The following is a 22,745-nucleotide window of genomic DNA, read 5'->3' as shown; positions in this document are numbered from 1 at the left end:
AACTGGATTTTTTAAAAATACATTTTGTAGGGGTGCCTGGGTGGCTCAGTTGTTAAGCGTCTGCCTTCGGCTCAGGTCATGATCCCAGGGTCCTGGGATCGAGCCCCGCATAGGGCTCCCTGCTCTGCGGGAAGCCTGCTTCTCCCTCTCCCGCTCCCCCTGCTTGTGCTCCTTCTCTTGCCGTGTCTCTCTCTGTCAAATAAATAGATAAAATCTTAAAATAAATAAATAAATAAATAAATAAAATACATTTTGTAAACTTTGTAATTTTGCTGGGGGCAAGAATTTCAATTCTTTACTTCTATGGTTCTCAAATTTTAGCATTCACTGGAATCACCTGGAGGGATTAAAGTAAAGGATCTAAGGATATGATGATTTTTACCTAGAAAAGAGACTTTCTAGATAAATTAAAAATATTATCGGGTCCCTGGCTGGCTCAGTCGGTAGAGCATGCTACTCTTGATCTCAGAGTCTTGAGTCCAAGCCCCACATTGGGCCTAGAGCTTATTTAAAAACAAACAAAAAATATTATAGCATCTGGTTCAGGGGTGCTCCATCTGTTGTGTAAATGAATTCACAACCAAAAGCTTAAAAAAATTTTGTAAAAACTCCAGCTGTTTCAGGAAGTATTCTGGCTAACATAAAAACAACTCACTAGATAATTGTTGAAGCTGAAAATGTGATTAAAGTTGAGTGACGATAATACATTGGAAACATGACAAATGTGATTTGCAAAGACAAAGTCATACGCCTGTTATAAATATCTCCATATTTGCAAATCTGGGGAGTCAAGATGACCTCGAACATATTCTTTGCCAATGTTAAGAGTTTAATATATTCCCCTTATTTTACAATATATTTTATTTAGACTGACCAATCATGATTGTTATCCCTCAAACACCACAGCCATCAAACATTACCCAATGTAATCTATTCCTTTGAATTTCACATAGCCTTTCCTTGAGATCTCTCTCCCAAAATTTATATTCATTCATTGTAGAAGTACTGTTAATGATGTGGAGAACAAAGGCAAAAGGAAAAAAAAAATTAAACTTCCTTATAACTTACAGTCCATTGACAAGTACTTGGGACAGGCAGGGTGATCTTCCTCCAGGAACTCAACTAACTCAAAGTTAATACTTTGCTAAACGCAAAAGGCAATCTTAGATTGACATTAGCCCAACCTCCAGGATTTTGTAAGTCTACTTTAACATATGAAAATCCTTTTGGAAGCTTCCTTTATCTCTACCCTTTCCCCCCAAGATATATGTTAGCAATCATCCTCCAAGCATATGGTCCACTGATACACATCTGAAGGGTCTCATGACTAAGGTTGTACTAAAACAGTAATAAATGACCTTTTCCTAACAACAGCTAGTCCCTCAAGGTCCTGGAAACCTTGCTTCCAAATTCCTTAGAGACTTATGCTATCCCTAGCCCCCTTTCAATTTGCAAGTATATAATTAGTCACTCCTCACAATCCCAGTGAAGTTCTTTCTGCCCATGGGTTCTGTCCCTGTGCTTTAATGAAACCACCCTTTTTTGCACTGAAGATGCCTCAAGAATTCTTTTTTTTTAAACAATTATTTATTTATTAGAGAGACACACACAGAGAGGGAGAGCTCAAAGGGAGAGTGAGAGGGAGAAGCAGACTCCCTGCTGAGCAGAGAGCCCGATGTGGGGCTCAATCCCAGGACCCTGAGATCATGACCTGAGCCGAAGGCAGCTGCTTAACTGACTGAGCCACCCAGGTGCCCCTCAAGGATTCTTTCTTGACTGTTCTCTCCGAACCCCAACGTTTCACATCATTAGGACTCTAACTTTTAATAGTTGTGACACATAATTGTGAGACTAGTTTCTAAATCTCATTAGTATATATGAAGACAGTGGTGATATCTCAAGAATTATTGAAGACCTAGGTATTTTAGGTGTGAAGGAATAAATCTTCGTGTTTGGGGTAGACAGAAGGGCAAAGCTATTCTGAGTCTGTATTCTGTCCTGCTGTATTACCAAAGATTTTTAACAGTTGGAATGCTCTATTTTTCTACCAGCCAACTGACCACCAGTAATACCAGATTATATATATGTGCTTTTATTTGATCAAATAGTAAATGAATTTACTGAGTGGCAAATGATATGGAAAAGGAATAGGAACTATGGTATAGCATGGTAGACTGCTTATTACCTAATTCCTTCCTTTCTTTCCTACTAATAGAATCTCAATTTTGTTGGAGGGTGGCCATTTGCTCAGCCAAAAAATTCCTCAGCTTCACAGTTAGGGTAGCTATATGACACTGTTCTCTCCAAATACATGTGAGGAGGAAGTTCTGCTTTACTTAATTGAGTATCCTCCTCCCTGGAAGATGGACATGTTGGCCAGGACTGCAGCAGCCATTTTGTGACCAAGAGAAAAGCCAAGAGAATTTCAAAGACCTCTGTCTTGATATCCTTGTACTCCCTAATTAATACCAGCAACTGCCTACTTTTTAGACCTCTCCTTATATTAGAAAAATAGAATGTTTATTGTTTATTAAAGACACTGATTTTGGGTCTCTGTCTCTCCTAGGCGCAACTAATAAAAAAGACAAAGGGGGCACGTGGGTGGCTCAGTAGGTTAAGCGTTTGCCTTCGGCTCAGGTCATGATCCCAGGGTCCTGGGATCCAGCCCCATAACAGGCTCCCTCCCTCTCCCTCTGCCCCTCACTCCCTCCACCCGCCATGTATATGCTCTCTCTCTCAAATAAATAAAATCTTAAAAATAAAAGACAAAGAAATATGTACAAATCTAGACCCTTAAAGAACACACGTAACAGTAAACAATACAGGACAGTGTATAAATTACTACTTCATGAAAAATCATCAGGAAATGCCACAGGAGTTTGGGGGAATATGCTTTACAAAACAAATGAATTAAAAACAGGTCCTAAAAGGTCATAAATCTGAGTGCTGATATAAATTAAAGTTGGGATACAGAGATATTTTTAAAAGCCTGTCTAATAGCATTGAGCCACTTAAGCAGTTGTATTTAAATCTTGATTCCCTGCCCCCTCCCTTTTCTAAATATAGACTCAATAGTGGGCTTTCCACTTACTCATATAGTACCCAGAGAACATCTGATGTTATCTTAAAATAGAAGAAAGGAAGGACTTTTTGTCAGAAGTCACCTCCAGGAAGGAAACTCACTCAAGTTTCAAAAACAGCACCAGCTTATAAGGAGTAATTGTTTGTGTTTACAAGGAAGCCATAAAAAGTTGAGATGTGTTTAAATTAGAAATGGGGGCACCTGGGTGGTTCAGTCAGTTAAGCCTCTGCCTTCAGCTGGGGTCATGATCCCAGGGTCCTGGGATCAAGCCAGGTGCTGGGCTCCCTGCTCAGCGGGGAGTCTGCTTTTTCCTCTCCCTCTCTTTCTGCCCCTCCCCTTGTGCGCTCTCTCTCTCAGATAAATAAATAAAATCTTAAAAAAAAAAAAAAGAAATGATAATTTTAACTGGTTGGGAGTGTCTAGTGAGAGCGAAGCCAGTGTCCATCTTGAATACTAGATGGAGGTCATATCGCCCACAAGGCAGGGCTGGACCGGCCACGGAGAACACAGAACACACAGACCAAGACTCAAGAGATGGGAAAGCTTGCTTATCATTCAAAAGCATGTAGGGGCCGAGGGTAGGCCGCCCCAAGATGGGCCACTCTGGCATGAAGATTATTTTGAGCTGAAGGCAAGACCCTACGGGCTCAAGAGAAACTTTTGCCCATGCTTTAAACACTTACAAGAACTCTTTAAGTGGGGGTCTTTCCCAGAATAAGGAGAGATCCATTTTACCTGAGTGACCCATCTGTATGGCTGGGCAAACATCTGCTCTTCTTACTGCCCTATGAACTGCATTCCTTTCCTCTCAAGTCCCTGACCCCTCCTCCCTTCTCCTTAGTTCAGAATGACACAGAAACCTCATTTTCCCTGTCATTGGAATTTCCATGTCTGTGTGCATTACCATATGTATGCTATTAAATTTGATTTTCTCCTGTTAATCTGTCAATTGATTTCTTAATTGATTCTCAGTCCATCGAAAAGAACCTTCGAGGGGTCACAGTTTAGCTCATAACAATGATTAACATCTAAAAAAAAATTCATAGAATGTTAAACGTACATAATGGATGTTAAATAAGGAATCTTCCTGTTTCAGTTCAGTTCAGGGATGGGTATCCTACTAAGGTGAGGGAAGGAAAAGAGAGAATTGGCTTCATGACTGGGGCCCTTACCCACTTAAAGAATACAAAAGGGTGAAAAGAGTGAAGAGGGTGTCTGGAAGAGTTGTTGCTGTGCCTTCTGCCTCCAAGGGAATGGGTACGGCGGAGCGCTACCTTCTCACCAAGCAAGAGGGGCCTTTCATGGGGTCACCTGGAGAATGTGTTTTCTGCGGAAGACTGAGGCCTGATCCAAGCTACAAAGGATATTCCGTGGGACGGAAGTGGCTCTGCTATGCTCCACCAGCAGCACATACACTAAAATTGGAACAGTAAGGATATTAGCATGACCCCTGTACAAGAATGACATGCAAATTCATGAAGTGTTCCACCTTTTTTATAGTTGAGAACACTGTATTGTATAATTGAAGTTTTCGGAGAGCAGAACTTAAGTGTTCTTAAGTGTTCTCACAAACACACAAAGATAAATATGTAAGGTGATGGGTGTATTAACTAACTAGATGGGGAAAATCCTTTTACAGCGTATATGTATATCCAATCACAATGTACACTTTAAATATTTTAGAATTTTGCCAGTTATAACACCATAAACATGGAATTTTCTTTAAAAGATTTTATTTATTTATTTGACAGACAACACACTGAGAGAGGGAACACAAGCAGGGGGAAGGGGAGAGGGAGAAGCAGGTTTCCTACCGAGCAGGGAGCCCGATGCGGGGCTCGATCCCAGGACCCTGGGACCATGACCTGAGCCAAAGGCAGATGCTTAACAACTGAGCCACCCAGGTGTCCCATAAAGATGAAATTTTTAAAAAGTGGCTTTGTTGTAATGGCCTGTACTCCTAGAGTCTGTCAGAGCCAGGGATAAGTGAATGCTCCCACACAGGAGGGAACAAGCCAGAAATGTGTTTCTGTCCAGCCCACAAGAGCCACCTGAGAGGGAGGGACTTCAAAGGCAAGAGCCTGTATGGAGTGGATCACTCAAAAAAAAAAAAAAAAAAATCAGGCTGAGGTGGAGTGGGGTGCCCCCCAAAATTAATATGGGGTTACAGTGAAAGAAGAGAAAGTCAACTTTAAATATCTTGCAGGCCCAGGGAGCACAAACCTAACCAGTCAAATAAGAACTCTCATTTTGGGACACCTAGGTGGCACAGTCAGTTAAGCGTCCGACTCTTGGTTTTGGCTCAGGTTGTGATCTTGGGGTCCTGAGATTGAGCCCCTCATAGGGCTCCTCACTCAGCATGGACTCTGCTTAAGACTCTCTCTCCCCTTCCCTTAACAGTTCCTTAACACAAAAAAAGTTTATTTTTCATTCACACGAAGTCCAATATGGGTCCAGATGACTCTCCAGGGCAGCTGTCCACGGATTGGCTCAATATTCCAGGCTGCTTTGATACTGTGTCATCTCCATGTCATCATGATGCTTCAGGATTTGCTCCAACAGCAGGAAAGACTATGGACAACTGTATCCCTTTTCATAACTACACTGGCCCAGAAGTGGCCATACCATCTCCAGACAGTCTATTGGCCAGAATAGCAAAGCTTGCCCAAATACAAGAAGGGGAGAAGAGCTAAAAATATTGGTGGGTACTAGTAATGTCCATCTAGAAGTCTCACTACAGAATTAATATTGAAATCATGTGTAATATATGACTAGGCACTGGTATTTACAGAAAATGAGATTGACTGCTTGTGATTGTCTTTGGGTGCCTGGGTGGCTCAGTCATTAAGCGTCTGCCTTTGGCTCAGGTCATGATCCCAGGGTCCTGGGATCGAGTCCCACATCAGGCTCCCTGCTCAGCCTGGAGCCTTCTTCTCCCTCTCCCACTCCCCTTGCTTGTGTTCCCTCTCTTGCTGTGTCTCTCTCTGTCAAATAAATAAATAAAATCTAAAAAAAAAGACTGTCTTTTACAGTCTGAGAGTGAGCAAAAAGTCACAGGCCTACCAGAATTTTTACCAGCAGCAAGAAAGATTACCACCACTGAATAAATTTGAAAGGGGAAACAAGAAAAAAAAATAAAGTTGTGTTCTATTTACATCCTGTGCCTCATGTGGACTCCACATACTAATCACATCTTTAGAAGAGATCACAGAAATCAAGTTAAACTCCATTTTTCATAATAAGACCTTTAATCTTTCTCTAGCTTCAAGATTGTAACTCTAGTTCTCTATGTGAGGCTAGAAATGTTTGTTTTTCTCAGCCAGCTCTGTTTACTAAATAGTCTAATTAAATGAAGCCATTTTCTTCCAAGAACATAATTTATTTAAGTTTTTAAACTCCCTGGAGAAAGGTCTATTTTCTTTCTTTCTTTTTTTTTTTTTAAAGATTTTATTTATTTATTTGACAGAGAAAGACACAGCGAGAGAGGGAACACAAACGGGGAGTGGGAGAGGGAGAAGCAGACTCCCTGCCGAGCAGGGAGCCCGATGCGGGACTCGATCCCGGGACTCCAGGATCATGACCTGAGCCGAAGGCAGTCGCTTAACCAACTAAGCCACCCAGGCGCCCGAGAAAGGTCTATTTTCAACTTAATTTAACAGCAAACAGAAGAGTGACATACATAGATGGGCCTTAAATTTAAAAGTCAGTTTTCAATCTTTTAATACCTTGGATTAAAAAATAAAATGTATTGCCTGCTTTCTAAAACAACTTCAAAAGCACAAATTAAACATATGGGATTTTGGAGCACCTGGGTGGCTCAGTCGTTAAGCGTCTGCCTTCGGCTCATGTCATGATCCCAGGGTCCTGGCATCGAGCCCCGCATCGGGCTCCCTGCTTGGTAGGAAGCCTGCTTCTCCCTCTCCCATTCCCCCTGCTTGTGTTCCTGCTCTTGCTATCTCTCTCTCTCTGTCATATAAATAAATAAAATCTAAAAAACAAACAAACATATGGGATTTTGATAACTGGAAAAGTTGGTGATTTTTTATCAATATATTAAGGGCATTACATTTTCTGTCCTAAAAGATACTAAATAAATTTTCTGGATTCGTAACTAGAACATGAAAATCTAAGTTACTGTACTAAGAGATCAATGTAGATTTGAAGAGCCAAACGCAAAATTTAATAAAAACAAATAAAACCCACACTTTCGGCTAACCTATCTAACAAGGATGATGACTAAAGAGGAACAGTGGGGGAAACTGAGATTCTTGGAGAGAAGTTCTGTGGCCAATAACTGTAGGACAGGAAAGCTAGCATTCATTTATAAATTTAAAAAACCTTGCAAGTTTTCTCCTAATATAGTCCAGAAAGAATAAGACAAATTCTTATAAACAGCATATGTGTGTATAAACATATATACACACACATTTAAAATGTTTTTATTTTAAAACAATTTCCTTTTTAAATGTGATTGCATCTTGTATCCAGAAAATAGAAAGGAGTTTTTTTTTTTTTTTTTTTTTAAGATTTTATTTGACAGAGAGAGACACAGCAAGAGGGAATACAAGCAGGGGGAGTGGCAGAGGGAGAAGCAGGCTCCCCACTGAGCAGGGAGCCCAATGTGGGGCTTGATCCAGGACCCTGGGATCATGACCTGAGCCGAAGGCAGACGCTTAACGACTGAGCCACCCAGGTGCCCCTAGAACGAGTTTCACTGGTGCTGTCCTAATGCCCTGATGGTTGACCACATATATTTTTTAATTCTCCTCTTTAGAAGCCACATTTGTACTTAAATTTGTACACTGCTGTTTTTTAATCACTAACACTTAGCTTTATTTAGTTTCAAGCACTGTTTTTCTTTTATGAGGAAAAATTACAGTTCCTACTATTTCCCTACATTTTTATTAGATGGCCCTAACTTATGATGGTTTGACTTGTAATTCTCTGACTTTACGATGATGAGAAAGTGACATGCAATTACTAGAAACTATACTTTGAATTTTGATCTTTTCCTGGGCTAGCAATGTACAGTACAATATTCTCTTCTGATGCTGGGCACTGGCAGCGGCCTTAGCTCCCAGTCAATCACCCAGTCACGAGAATAAACAACCATTACACTGACACCCATTCCGTACCATACAACTATTCTGTTTTTCACTTTCGGTACAGTCAATAAATTATATTATTCAACACTTCATTATAAAATAGGCTTTTTGTTAGATGATTTTGCCCAACTGTAAGCCAATGTAAGTGTTCTGAGCACATTTAAGGTAGGCTGGGCTAAGCTATGATGTTTGGTAAGTGCATGAAATGCGTTACAGATTACCATATTTTCAACTTAATGATGGGTTTATAAGGACATAACCCCATTGTAAATCAAGGAAGATCTGTATTGTTAATGCTTTTATATTTGGCTAAATTAATTTGAAAGTAGATAAATGCTGTCTGAATAGAATCAAATATTGAAGCAACGTCCATGCATAAAAATCAACCTAGTAAAAAAACACTAAAGTTGTCATTATCACTCAATATAATTGTATGAAAGACTATATATATGATTACATTTCCCTCCTTCAGAACCTCATTCTTCAAAGCCTAAATTTTGTGTTGGAGTGGGTTTCTCTGTCAGGCAGGGAACTAGCAATAAGTGCTCTCAAGCTTTGTTCCAGAATCTTTTTTAGTAAGAGTAACTAAAAAGGCCACAGAGGGAACAAATCCTATCTGAGCAGGCACGTTTGATTAGAATGGTGAGTTAAACTGAATAGCAAGTGATAAGTGATGGTCAACAGCAGTGAGGAAGGACCTGAAACTTGCAAGAATCTAAGAGAGGTTGGGGAAATTCATTCCCAAATACAGTTCATCTCAAATATTAATTTCATTTGTGCAAAATTCTACTGTACGCGTATCAACTTCTATACACGTTTGGCAATCTTGATCTTTTTGGTCCAGTTTACAAAAACTGCAAGCCATCCTTAACTGAGGATAACTAGAGTAGTTTTTACAATGAAGGCTTAGGAGAGAGGAAGTTGAGAGAAAATAATACCACTGGTTAAAAATTATGCCCTACTAGTGTTCATAAGGAAAAATGATTGTAGGATATGAGAGTGGCTGATAGTCTGTGTTTTGATAGAATAATTACAACTACTATTTAATAAGCAGTTACTATGAGCCAGATATTACTAAATGTTCTATATTTAACTTTTTTTTTTTACACATTTCTCACAAGTCACACCAACCATGCTCCAACTCTTTGTATAATTGAATACAATTCTGACACTATCTAGAGTTAGTCGCTGATCCCATGAGGTAAGGACTCAGTCCACAAGTCTGTTCTCCAACGCCATTCACGAGCCTCAGGTTGTCACTCATACTTCAGATGGACCAGTTGTAAATTTGGGGATTCCCACAACCCCCTCCCCTCCTCAGGTTCCATAATCTGCAAGAATAACACAGAACTCCGGAGAGAGCTTTACATACTATGACAGGTTTCATATAAAGAATACAATTCAGAACAGCCAAATGGAAGAGAAGCAAAGGGCAAGATATAGAAGGAGGGGTGGAGAACTTCCATGTCCTCTCTAGAACACACCACCCTATCCACACCTCAAGGTATTCACAAACCTGAAAGTTCTCCTTTAGAGGTCTTTATGGAGGTCTGTTATGTAGGTAAGATTGATCAAATAAATTATTGACTAGGTGATCAGCTTGAACTCCAGCCCTTCTCCAAAGGAAGTGGGGGGGCATGCTGAAAGTTCTAATCCTCTAATCATGCCTTGATCTTTATGGCAACCAACCCACATCTTGAAGCCATGTTGGGGTCCCCAGCTACCAGTCCACCTCATTAGCATACAAAAGACACTGTTAACACTTCCCAGACTCCAAGTGTTTTAGGAGCTGTGTGGCAGGAAACTGGGACGAACACCAAATATATATTTCTTACGGTATCACAGATAAAACAAACAAGAAAAATCCGAGAAACTGTCACAGCCAAGATGAAATAAGGACACATGATGACTAAATGTATGTGGTATTCTGGATGGAATTCTAGGACAGAGAAGGACATTAGGTAAAAACAAAGGAAATCTGAACAAAGTAGGGATATTTAAAAATGTATGAATATTTATTCATTAATTTCAACAAATGTACCATACTAACATGAAATGTTAGTAATAGGAGAAACTGGTTGGGACTCTACTTATTTGCTTAATTATGTTAATTTAAAATTGTTCTAAAATAAAAATTTAAGAATGCAGTATATTGACTATGAAAAATGACTTATCTCTGAACTCTAAACACCTTTCTTTTTAAAGATTTATTTATTTATTTGAGAGGGGGGAGCACGTGAGGGGGGTGAGGGGCAAAGGGAGAGAATCTCAAGCAGACTCCCCACTGAGCATGAGCCTGCTGAGGGGCTCAATCCCAAGGCCCTGAGATCATGATTGGAGAGGAAACCAAAAGTCTGTCACTCAACCAACTGAGCCACCCAGGTGCCTCTAAGCTCTAAAAATCTTAAGCCATGTCTTCTGACAGGTTTCCTCTGTATATTTATCTTGCTGCCTACGGGACATTTCACCTGTAGCATGCACAGCCCACCAGCCACACTTCTGTGTCTTTTAATTCAAAACTTAAAGTAGTGCATAATCTAAGCCCAGTGCCAGAAGTCATTTGTTTACCTCGCCAGTGTGAATAGGCCCATCTTGCTTAGGGAGTTACCCTTGGTTCCATCACTTGTCACCAGTTTAACCTATGTCCACTGGACATTCACAGGTTTGTACATATTCTCCAAAGTGGGGGTTTGGAGAATGGGGTGGGGGATGGGCAAAACATGACCACTAACACACGGTTATTAAAAGAGATAAAACCAGGATTTGAACCCAAATCTTCAGACTCCCAACCAAATACTTATCCCATTTGAAGAAGCAGCCTATTAAAATTACAAGCTAAAAACATAAAGCTCAGGGTGCCTGGGTGGCACAGTTGGTTGAGCCCTGTCTCTTGGTTTTGGCTCAGGTTGTGATCTCAGAGTCCTGAGATCTAGCCCCAACCTGGGCTCCATGCTCAGTGTGAAGTCTGCTTAAAACTCTCCCTCTCCCTCTGTCCCTCCCCACTCTCTAAAATAAATAAATAAATCTTAAAAAAATAAAAAATAAAAAACGTAAAGCTCTTTCATCTTTTTCCTTTTAAACGCTACTAGCAGGCTGCATATATATCACAATCTGAATAATATAACATTATGTATACATATATATATGTAAAGATTGACTGATTTCTACACTACAAATAAGTAAAGTTGGCCTGCCTGATGGGCTTTCATTATTTTTCACAAAGATGGCAAACTGTTTTTAGGATGTTATCACTGTGGGATTTTATTAACTCTACTTGGTTTAGAAAAGTGATATAACAGACCAATCCACAGTTTAAGTACACACTGGAAGGTATGGCAATTAGTTGGTTCCCCCCCCACCACATACAGATTATAAATTTTTGGTTTGGGGCAAAAGGAAGCCAACAAAGTTCTCTAAGCAAGACAGCAACATAAACAAAATGAAATTTCTGAGATAAAAACATTTGCTGCTATACCCACAGAAGTGGAGAAAAAAATAATAATCTAAGAATAATTTAATTCTAGCAATAAACAAAACCTATGAATATTACTGGCATGACACATGGGAGTTAACATTTCTTTACTGTTATGGGAAAGTATTTCTGTATTCAACCTGGCGCCAACAGCAACCAAGAGGATAGTGTCTTTGATCAATGAAAACATAATTGAGGCTGAGTATTCTATGAACCTAAAATGATATTATTTAGTATGGTGGTAGACTGTCAACTTATTTTTCATAAATATTTGACCCCAAATGTTCACGTGTGTAGCACATTATCAGGAGTAAACATTAGCTTATGCATTCCAGGAGGCACATTAGAATGCAACTCCATGAGTAACTAGTCTTTATGAGTGGATTTTAATTAAAAAACAAAAACAAAAAACTAAACTAAAACAACAACTAAAACCAAACCAAAACAAAATGAAAAACATCCCCAACTTTATAGCAAATATTGCTTATCCTATACCTTAAGTAGGATTCTTGAAACACTCTTTCTTACAGTAAAATTGGAAATAAATTTCTAAAATACTGTTATGCAAGAGGTTTGGGGGAAAAACGAACACAAAGATACCTCCTGGCAGTTTGAGACAAGAAGAAATAACATTCAAGTACAAAACAAACTATTCTGAACGCCAACCGGGTTAATTGGCATTCTTTCAACCACTGAGAAGTTACACCTTTTCATAATCTAACTCATTCTAGCCAGGTTGCAGAAACAACTCTGTCCGAATTGGATTAGTCACAACCGTTTGGCTGCAGGAACTAGGTAGCAATCCAGCCTCGAACGTTCCGTTTACTTCTTGAGAAACGGTTTTGCTGTAGGAGGTGCCTGGTTTCCGAATCACCTACTTGCTGTCTTTCTGTTTCAAATGAAGTCATAACAAAAGACAGAGGGTGACACCATGGACGGTCCAGACCAGGTCACCGGCCCGCAATGTTGCTGCTCGCGGGGTGAACGGGTGCCCAGTGTACCCTTTGCATTTCAGCAGCACCAGCATGGGAAGGTAAAGGCGGATGGAACGCCCTGCGGCCCATCAAGCGCTCGGGCACGAGGCGCCCTGCACTCACCATCTCGATGATCTTGGTCTTCCGCCCTGTCTTCCTCTTCAAGGTGAATATGTACTGGGCCAGCACCACCCCCGCCACCAGGACGCACACACTGGCGCTCGCCACCGCCCCCATCCTCGCCACAGCGGCCCGGTCCATGAATGGGGTGCCTGCGCCTCCCGGCCGCCAAAGAAGAGGTGGCTGGACTGCTGCAGTCCGCAGATAAGCCTGGACGCCCTGCCCCGCGGCAGGCTCTGCGGGAGCCCCGCCTCCGCCCCGCCCCTCCGGTACAAGCCCCGCCCCACAGAAAGCCCCACCCCACGCACTGACACGCGGGAAGGGAAGGCGGGGGGCGTGGCCTGCGTCCGCAGCAGAGCGGGGTGTGGGGCTGGTCTTCCTCGGAGCCTACCTCTGAGGAACTGTCCAAGGACCCAAAAGGGAATGGTATCAATTATCTCTGTGCTGATGAGGACCAGGGAGTGGTTCACTCCAGCTCCCTACAGTAGAAATTTGATTCCAACCAGACCCAAGCAGAAAAAGTCTTCCGTCTTCCGCCTTCCACCCTCCTCAGCCACTCTGGACTACAGCCCCCAGAAGGCGTTAGCAGTAATATGTGCTATGACAAACTGCTGCACAGCAAAAGAAACAACCAACAGTAAAAAGGCCACTTACAGAATGTGAGAAAATATTTGCAAACCATATATCTGATAAGGGGTTACTATCCAAAATACCTAAAGAACTCCTACAACTCAACAACGAAAAGACACCCCGATTTAAAAAATGGGCAAAAGACTAAGAAGATGCTCAACATCAATAACCATCAGGAAAATGCAAATCAAAACTATAATGAGATACCACTTCACACACATTAGGCTAACCATTATTTAAAAAATCACATGAATCACAGACCTGTACCTCTGAAACAAATAATACATTATATGTTAAAAAAAAAAAATTAGAAGAAGATAGCAGGAAGGGAAGATTGAAGGGGGTAAAATCGGAAGGGGAGACGAAACATGAGAGACTATGGACTGAGAAACAAACTGAGGGTTCTAGAGGGGAGGGGGTGGGGGGGGATGTGTTAGCCTGGTGATGGGTATTAAAGAGGGCACATACTGCATGGAGCACTGGGTGTTATACGCAAACAATGAATCATGGAACACTACATCAAAAACTAATGATGTAATGTATGGTGATTAACATAATAAAAAATAAAAAAATAAAGAAAACAGAAAAAAAACTATAATGCAGGCTCTGGGCTAAGCTTTCTCCTTTTCTCCTTTACTTCTCTGCCTCCTGATCAAGCCCTGTATGATATGGCATATACTCCTTTTGGGAATATTAAGCAATAAAACTTCCTTTATTGGCATTAAAAAAAAATTACAAGTGTTGGTGAGGATGTGAAGGAATAGAAACTCTTGTGCACTGTTGTTGGAAATGTAATTTGGTACAGCTACAACAGAAAACTATAGAAATTCCTCAAAAATTAAAAATAGATTTACCATATGGTCCAGCAATGTTGGTATATATCCAAAAGAATTGAAAGCAGGTACTCAAAGATATCAGCACTTCCATGTTCACTGCAGCACTATTCATAATAGCCAAAATGTGATATAACTAAAATGTCCATCAACGAATGAATAAAGAAAATGTGGTATATACATCAAATGGAATACTATTCAGCCTTTAAAAAGAAGGAAATTCTGCAGTATTTGACAACACTAATGATTCTTGGGCACACTATGCTAAGTGAAATAAGCCAGTCACAAAAAGACAAATACTTCCATTATTCTACTTACATGAGATAGTCAAACTCTTAGAAAGTAGAATGGTAGTTGTGAGAGTTGGGGGAAGAGGAAGAGGGGAAGTTGTTCAATTGAGTATTGAGTTTTAGTTTTGCAAGATGAAAAAGTTCTAAAGATCTGTTACACAACCATGTGTCTATAGTTAATAGTACTGTACATTTTAAAATGGTTAAGTTGGTAAATTTTATGTGTTTTATACCACAATTTTTTTTTAAAAGTGCTATGACAAAAGGGTAAAGATGAAGTTAGACAGTGTTCCTTTCACCACTGCTGTCCTTTTTCTGCTATATCCCACTGTCTATTCTATCATTTCCTCCTCTTTATTATTTAAATTCAATTAGCCAACATATAGTACATCATTAGTTTTAGATGTAGTGTTCAATAATTTATCGGTTGGATATAATATCCCATGCTCATCACATCATGTGCCCTCCTTAATGCCCATCACCCAATTACCCCATCTCCCCACCCACCTCCCCTCCAGCAACCCTCAGTTTGTTTCCTATAGTTAAGAGTCTCTCATGGTTTGTCTTCCTCTCTGATGACTTCCCATTCAGTCTTCCCTCATTTTCCCTATGATCTTCTGCTCTGTTTCTTATATTCCACATGAGTGAAACAATATGATAATTGTCTTTCTATGATTGACATATTTCGCTCAGCATAATACCCTAAAGTTCCATCCACGTTGATGTAAATGGTAAGTATTCATCCTTTCTGATGGCTGAGTAATATTCCATTGTATATACACACCACATCTTTATCCATTCATCTGTCAATGGATATCTCAGCTCTTTCCACAGTTTGGCTATCGTGGACATTGCTGTTATGGACATTGGGGTGCAGGTGCCCCTTCAGGTTACTACATTTGTATCTTTGGAGTAAATACCTAGTAGAGCAATTGTGGGGTTGTAGGGTAGCTCTATTTTTAACTTGAGGAACCTCCATACTGTTTTCCAGAGTGGCTGTACCAATGTTCATTCCCACCAACAGCATAAGAGGGTTCCCCCTTCTCCACATCCTCACCAACACTTGTTATTTCCTGTCTTATTAATTTTAGCCATTCTGACTGGTGTGAGGTGGTAGCTCATTCTGGTTTTGATTTGTATTTCCCTGATGCCAACTAATCTTTGACAAAGCAGGAAAGAATATCCAATGAAAAAAAGACAGTCTCTTCAATAAATGGTGCTGGGAAAATTGCACAGCCACATGTAGAAGAATGAAACTGGACCATTTTCTTACACCATAAACAGATACACTCAAAATGGATGAAAGACCTAAATGTGAGACAGGTATCCATCAAAATTCTAGAGAATACAGGCAGCAACGACCTTGGCCTCAGCAACTTCTTGCTAGACACGTCTCCAAAGGCAAGGGAAACAAAAGCAAAAATGAATTATTGGGACTTCCTCAAGATAAAAACTTCTGCACAGCAAAGGAAACAGTCAGCAAAACTAAAAGGCAACCTACGGAATGGGAGAAGATATTTACAAATGACATCAGATAAAGGGCTGGTATCCAAGATCTATGAAGACCTTATCAAACTCAATACCCAAAAAACAAAAAATCCAATCAAGAAATGGGCAGAAGACATGAACAGACATTTCTCCAAAGAAGACATACAAATGGGGGCGCCTGGGTGGCTCAGTCGGTTAGGTGTCTGCCTCTGGCTCAGGTCATGATCTCCGACTCCCGATAGAGCCCAGCATCAGGCTTCCTACTCAGCGGGGAGTCTGCTTCTCACTCTTTCTCTCTCTCCCTCTGCCCCTCCCCACTGCTCGTTCTCTCTCTCTCTCTCAAATAAATAAAATCTTAAAAAAAAAAAAAGACATACAAATGGCCCAAAATCTCCACATCATTTCCTCCTCTTTGTAAGCATCAGGACTTGTTCTCACTGGTCTTGTCTCTTGCAAGGGATTGATGATGTTTCCCTTGCTTTTCTCTAGGGATAACACAGAAGGGATCCAGAGAAGCTCTTTGGAGTTGGTGGTGCTGCCTGGTGAAACTCCCTTTTTGCCTGGGATATGGAACTAGTTGGAAGAGGGGAACAAATGGGAGGTAGTGAAGCTAGGGGTTGCTTTTCTCTCACCCTCCATTCTTGATCCTGTTGTTCCAGCCCTGGGACCCGAGCAGGAATTCTTTTTTTTTTTTTTTTTAAAGATTTTATTTATTTATTTGACAGAGAGAGACATAGTGAGAGCAGGAACACAAGCAGGGGGAGTGGGAGAGGGAGAAGCAGGCTTCCCACCGAGCAGGGAGCCCGACGTGGGGCTCCATCCCAGGACCCTGGGATCATGACCTGAGCCGAAGGCAGACGCTTAACAACTGAGCCACCCAGGCGCCCCCCGAGCAGGAATTCTTAAAGGAAAATTTGTGGAGGGGGTGGTTCTTAGATATATAAAGTAGGGCCCACCTTATTAGGCATCTGGTAAGAAAACAAGTCTGGAATAAACTATCAGGTATGTGAATGCCCTTTCTGTGTCTTGTTTTGTGGACGAGATTGATCCTCTGATGCCATAAAATGATTTTGGGGATATAGAGTGATCAGTTTCTTAGGAAGGAAAAAAAAATTCTAAAAAAAAGCTAACATTAGCTTTTTTGTTCGTTTTAATACGAGCACAATATATGTGAGAACCTGTGAATATATCTGAGAAAAAGATGACAAAAATTTTAAAGTATTCCATTCAGCAATGTCATGTGGTGCTTGAGCATCCTTCCCTGTGAGCTACACTTCAGTAGGTCCCCAGCAAATGGTAAAGCAAATTCCAGCCTATGATTGAAGTTGGATATACCAATACTTCACAATTCCTTCTTGCAATAGGATTATTGCTTCTATTTCCCTCTACTTTGTGGGTCTCTTGCAAGGGATTGATGCCACTTCCCCTGCTTGTCAGAGCAGTTTAGATTAATTTAGCTGATTATAAGACCAAGATTAAGAAAATTAATTATATATAAGCTTTTTATTAACACAACTGCTGTGTACAAAGGGAAAATGTTTTGTGTTTGCTTTGTTTAAATCAAATGATCTTTATTAATCCTGTTGAAGACAAACATATTCAGAAGCCTTCAATAAGGTGATTCAGATATACTATCAGTTGCATCTTGAAGCCAAAAGGGAAATCTATGCTGTGATATATTTTAAAGTTTTATTTATTTTTTAATTAAGTAAGCTCTATGCCCAACATGGGGCTTGAACTCATGACCTTGAGATCAAGTCACTTGCTCTACTGATTGAACCAGCCAGGAACCCGTTGTGATTTTTAAATCTACCAATTTCTTAGGAAAGGAAATTAATGGAATGAAATCTTTTCACAAATGAAATTTTGTGGTTTCTATAATTACCACTGTAGTCCTTTCACTGGGTTAGAGAATTAGTTTCTTACATCTGAATGTAAGAAAAGTATGTTAACTGTACACCAAAAAAGTAATTTGGTAGCCTGATGGAATATGGATAATGATATAAATAGAATAAATAGGAACGTTGACTTAACATTTCATCTTCCATGCCAATTTTTTTTTTTTGAGTTCCACTAATTTCTGCCTTGTCTTACTTTTTACTAATGGTTTCATTAATTAGGATTCTTTGTATCTACCCTGGCTAATGTCATGGAATACATTTGAACTGGAAGTTTGGTTGCTGCAAGATTCTTGAACATTGTTTGGAATGGTTTTGGTAATTCTATTTCAGTTTTAAATTATACTAAAAGAACACAGTTGATTTGAAGCAGGTCCAAGGAAAACATGAGAATATCAACACTGATTCTGGGTCATCAGAAGATTCAGAGTGACCTAGGTGATATTTCAGGTTGGAAATTTGGGGAACATTCTGATCTGGGCTTCAAGGGAATGATGTGGGTGGTCCAATAATATCACATATTACAATATTTCTATGCATCTGAGAACATAAATGAGAATATGGGCCATTTATTAAATACTGTTACTTCTCTCTCAAATTAAAAAAAAAAATCAAGGGCGCCTGGGTGGCTCAGTTGGTTAAGCGACTGCCTTCGGCTCAGGTCATGATCCTGGAGTCCGTGGATCGAGTCCCGCATCGGGCTCCCTGCTCTGCAGGGAGTCTGCTTCTCCCTCTGACCCTCCCCCCTCTCATGTGCTCTCTCTCATTCTCTCTCTCTCAAATAAATAAATAAAATCTTTAAAAAAAAAATCAATAAAGGTGCATTTTAAGTGTTTACTGCATTTGTTTAAGAGTCACTGCTGGGGGGGTCCTGGGTGGCTCAATTGGTTAAGCATCTGCCTTCAGCCCAGGTCATGATCCCAGGGTCCTGGGATCGAGCCCCGCGTCGGGCTCCCTGCTCAGTGGGGAGCCTGCTTCTCCCTCTGCCTCTCCCCCTGGCTTGTGTTCTCTCTCTCTCGCTACTCTCTCTCTCTCAAATAAATAAAATCTTAAAAAAAAAGTCACTGCCAGATTTGAAATTTAATCATCTGCTGGTTTACATGGTTATTAACACAATTAGCAATAATGAGTGATGCAAATGTTTTTCAGAAACTCTCCCATAAATGTTAATACTCATTACACATTTATTTATTTGCTATATATTATTTTCTTCAGTTCCACCAAGACTTTTTTTTTTTTTTTAATCTGACTAATTTCTTTCTTCCTAGCATAAAGAAAAGACATTGGCTGGAAGTATCTTGGAAGTAAAAATTTCCTTCATTTTTTTCTTTACATATATATTTTTAATTTTCATTTTGAAATAATTTTAGACTCCCATAGAAGTTGCAAAAATAGTACATAGGACTCCCATGTTCATTTTTTTCAGACTTTTCTTTTTTAAGAGAGAGAGAGAGGCCAAGCAGGGGTGGAGGAGAGGGACAGAGGGAGCAGGAGAGAGAGGGAGAGAAGCAGACTTCCCACTGAGCATGGAGCCAGATGTGGGGCTCTATCTCACCACCCTGAGATCATGATCTAAGCTGAAATCAAAAGTCAGATGCCCAACCTACTGAGCCACCCAGGTGCTCCCGATGTGCCTTTCACTCAGGCTTCCCCCAGTGATACTATCTTACAACTATATCTTATAGCCACAGCACAATTACAAAGTAAATTGACATTGGTAAAATATAGAAAGCAATTACACATCTTACTTGGATCTCATCCATTTTCACAAGCACTTTCTTTTGTTGTTGGTATATAGTTCTAAAAAATTTTGTCAGATGAAATCACCATCAAGATTAATATACAGAACAGGATCCAGGAACAGGATCCAAACACCATCTCAAACAAGTTGCCTTGTATGACCACTTTATAGTCACATCCTTACCCAAAACTAACCCCTGGAAATCACTGATATATTCAGCATAATGTCCTTAGGATCCATCTAAGTTCTGTGTACTTCATCTTTTCTAGGGCTAATTTGTATTCCATGGTACGGATGTATAAGTTTCACCATTTACCCATTACACATCGAAGGACATTTGGTTTCTTTCTTTCTTTCCTTCCTTTTTTTTTGCATTCATTGGGTAGTTGATAAATAGTGTCAGGTTGAATCATTTATTGAACTACATCTCCAGCCCCACTTCTTCTTCCCCCCCTGGAGGCTGAGGGGTGGGAGGGAAGAAGAAGTGGGGCTGGAGATGTAGTTCCAACCCTCTAATTTTACCAATTTGGTCTTTCTGGTGACCAGCTTTCATCTGTACTATCTAGAGGTTTGGATTTTGAGTCACTTTATTAGCATAAATTTTTGTGTGGTTCAAAGGGGCTTGTTATGAATTACGAAAGATACTCTTTTCACTAAGGAAGTAACTAGAATATTTAGGAGCTCTGTGCCAGAAACCAGAGTCAGAGACCACATGTATGTTTTTCTTATACCACAGGCCATGGATCTCTAACAAAAAAGAGTTAAGATACTGACACATAACTAAAGTCCCATTCAATAATTAATAATTAGTCCAGCCCATTATCTTTTCATATGAAAATGTCTCCCAGGGTGAGGCTTCTCAGATTTGTAGGCTTGCTTTTTAGATCTTAAGTGTTATAAGACTAGAAATGGCTTCATCCTTTTAGGCAACTAGTATTTATAATGGAACTAAGAGACAAGGTTATCTTTTATTCTGAGCCTCTTTCCAGGTATTAACATAATATTGGATTTCCCTCATTACACAACCTGTTTACTCATCCCTTTATCCTCAGCTACTATTCTTCTTTCTCTCCATTTATACCTAAACTTTTCCACCGTCTGAAGGAGTGTTAGATTGGGTCACTGTCCTGATCTGTATTGCAGGCAACAATACTAGTTTAGTAGGTATTTCCCCATCAGTCCATTCCCATTCACATAGGGTATGAAGCTGCCTCAGCCCCTCCAGCCCAAGCTAGTAGTCTTCAAGCTTTAGCAAGCACCCTTAGACCACATGATAGATTAACCTTTCTTTGTATATCTACAGATCATGCATTCTTTCCTAGGAAAAGAACAGAGCTCTTCTGTATGTCACCAGGCCCTGTTGCACCACTCCTGGGCGCCAAGGAACCAGATCCTTTTGCACAATGCCCCTAGGCACCTAGGAAACCAGACCCCCCTTGTATAATCTCCAAGGACCGAGATAAAATCTGTAGCTGGCATCTGTAGTGTGCCCCGAGAAAGGTTACAGACTACTGCACGCCCTTAACTGATTAACTGACCCAAACCCCTTTAAAAAATCTCTAGGCTGGGCAGAAACCTCAGAGTCTGCCTTCTCTCCAAGTGGCCAGCCTCCTGAATAAAGCTCATATTCCTTTCCAATCAAAACTAGTCTCTTGAGTATTGGCTTTTTAAGCAAAGGGCAGCTGAACTTGGGTTTTGGTAACAGGTAGGGTTACATAGGTACAGAACTAGTGGGCCATTTTACTACTAGGTAATATAGCTGGATTCACTGTTAACCTCAATTTTGCCAGAGAGAGTGAAATCCTCCCCTATCAGGCCCTTAAGGAATTCAGACATAATTAAAAATACAGTTACAGTCCCTTGCTGAGGAATTATCCTTGCTTTCAGCACTTGTGGTTGCAGCCCTGGTCCTGTTACTACTGCATTAGCTAGGAAGAGAAAGGTTGAGGTGGTATGGGGAAGAAAGAAAAGTATATACTTCATATCAGAGTTCCCTCTCCTTGGGAAGAATTGCATAGTCATACCAGCAACCTCCCTCGGAAGCTAATAGCCAGATCTACCAGAAAAACAAAGGAATCTATCTAGTAGGGACACTCCCCCTTCATCTTGAGTTAAGTACATACTCATGAAGGTGTGTAAGCCAGTGTTTCATGCCTATCTTCCTTCATACCCACTGATTTAGACAACCAATGTTTCAATTGCTTTTTCCAATTCTCTATCAATGTATTACTGAGGAGGGTATTTCTTTGCTATTTATTTACTTATTTATTCATTCATTCATTCATTCATTCTTTGTTTAGTAAGTAAGCTCTATGCCCAATGTAGGGCTTGAACTCAAAACCCCAAGATCAAGGGTCACATGCTCTACTGACTGAGCCAATCAGGTGCCCCTCTCTTTGCCCATTTTAGACATTATGGGCTGTAAAGTATTTTCCTTGGTCTGAGGAATATGATTCAGTGGTCCAAATTTGGTGTAATATCCTCTGTTCAGATTCTCTTTCAGTACTCTGATGTGTTTGTTTTGAATACTGGGAAAGAAGAGTCCAGCCCTGATACAATGTCCATTGCTATCAAGACCCATTTGTAGACCCCTGGGGCTACTGGCATCAGTCTGACTTGCCAGCCATGCTTAAGGCCTTCCCACTGGGAATCTGACACACAGCTATCTGCAGTCTCTGACTCCTGGTTGGCAGACAGTTCTTATTGACATTTCATACCTCAGAGAGTGCAAAGAAATATATCTACATTCAGTCCATCTCTGCATTGCTGCAGTCCCCTCAACATCCACTCATTGAATCCACCCAGATGGACACCACAAGCAAGCACAAAAGGAATCCACTTGTTGATTTCCAACACTTTCAGAACTTGGAACCCCCTGGTTTCAATATGTTCCTGGTTTTGCCCTCCTCCACTGCACACTACTTTCTTGGTGACCAGAGGTTTTAGAAGTAATTTCTGTTGTCCCAGAATAATTATTCTCTTTGGGGGTGGCTTTGAGGCTATGGATTAAGCTGGGACTAATCAATATTTGAGCTTGGTCCAGCCAGCATCAAGGTCCAATCCAGTACTCTCTTTTATTTTCATTTCAGCTATTACAACTGACAACAGCCAA

At 40.4% G+C, this 22,745-nt stretch overlaps 1 protein-coding gene and 1 non-coding gene across 4 annotated transcripts in view; one reads left to right on the top strand and one right to left on the bottom strand.

Moving 5' to 3' along the window:
* The window catches only part of NT5C3A (5'-nucleotidase, cytosolic IIIA), a 48,590-nt gene extending 35,601 nt beyond the window's left edge, over positions 1-12,989 (bottom strand). The window contains exon 1 of one of the 3 annotated variants that reach the window (XR_006788736.3): positions 12,757-12,989. Coding sequence is in view for 1 of the 3 variants with exons in the window: in XM_045864449.3 (XP_045720405.1) it covers positions 12,757-12,894 (138 nt within the window). In the remaining 2 variants the exon portion in view is untranslated. The remainder of the gene's footprint in view (positions 1-12,756) is intronic. The other 2 variants (XM_045864449.3, XM_045864453.3) reach the window with 2 other exon arrangements.
* On the top strand, positions 4,475-4,577 carry LOC123836175 (U6 spliceosomal RNA). The gene has a single exon (XR_006788877.1). It is a non-coding gene; the product is annotated as a U6 spliceosomal RNA (small nuclear RNA).
* Positions 12,990-22,745: the final 9,756 nt, after the last annotated feature.

Source organism: Mirounga angustirostris, unplaced genomic scaffold (genome assembly GCF_029215605.1).
Source record: "Mirounga angustirostris isolate CCGP_5_RB_7025 unplaced genomic scaffold, mMirAng1.0.hap1 SCAF_12, whole genome shotgun sequence".
Classification (NCBI taxonomy): Eukaryota; Metazoa; Chordata; class Mammalia; order Carnivora; family Phocidae; genus Mirounga; species Mirounga angustirostris.
This window is presented reverse-complemented; position numbering and strand designations above follow the sequence as displayed.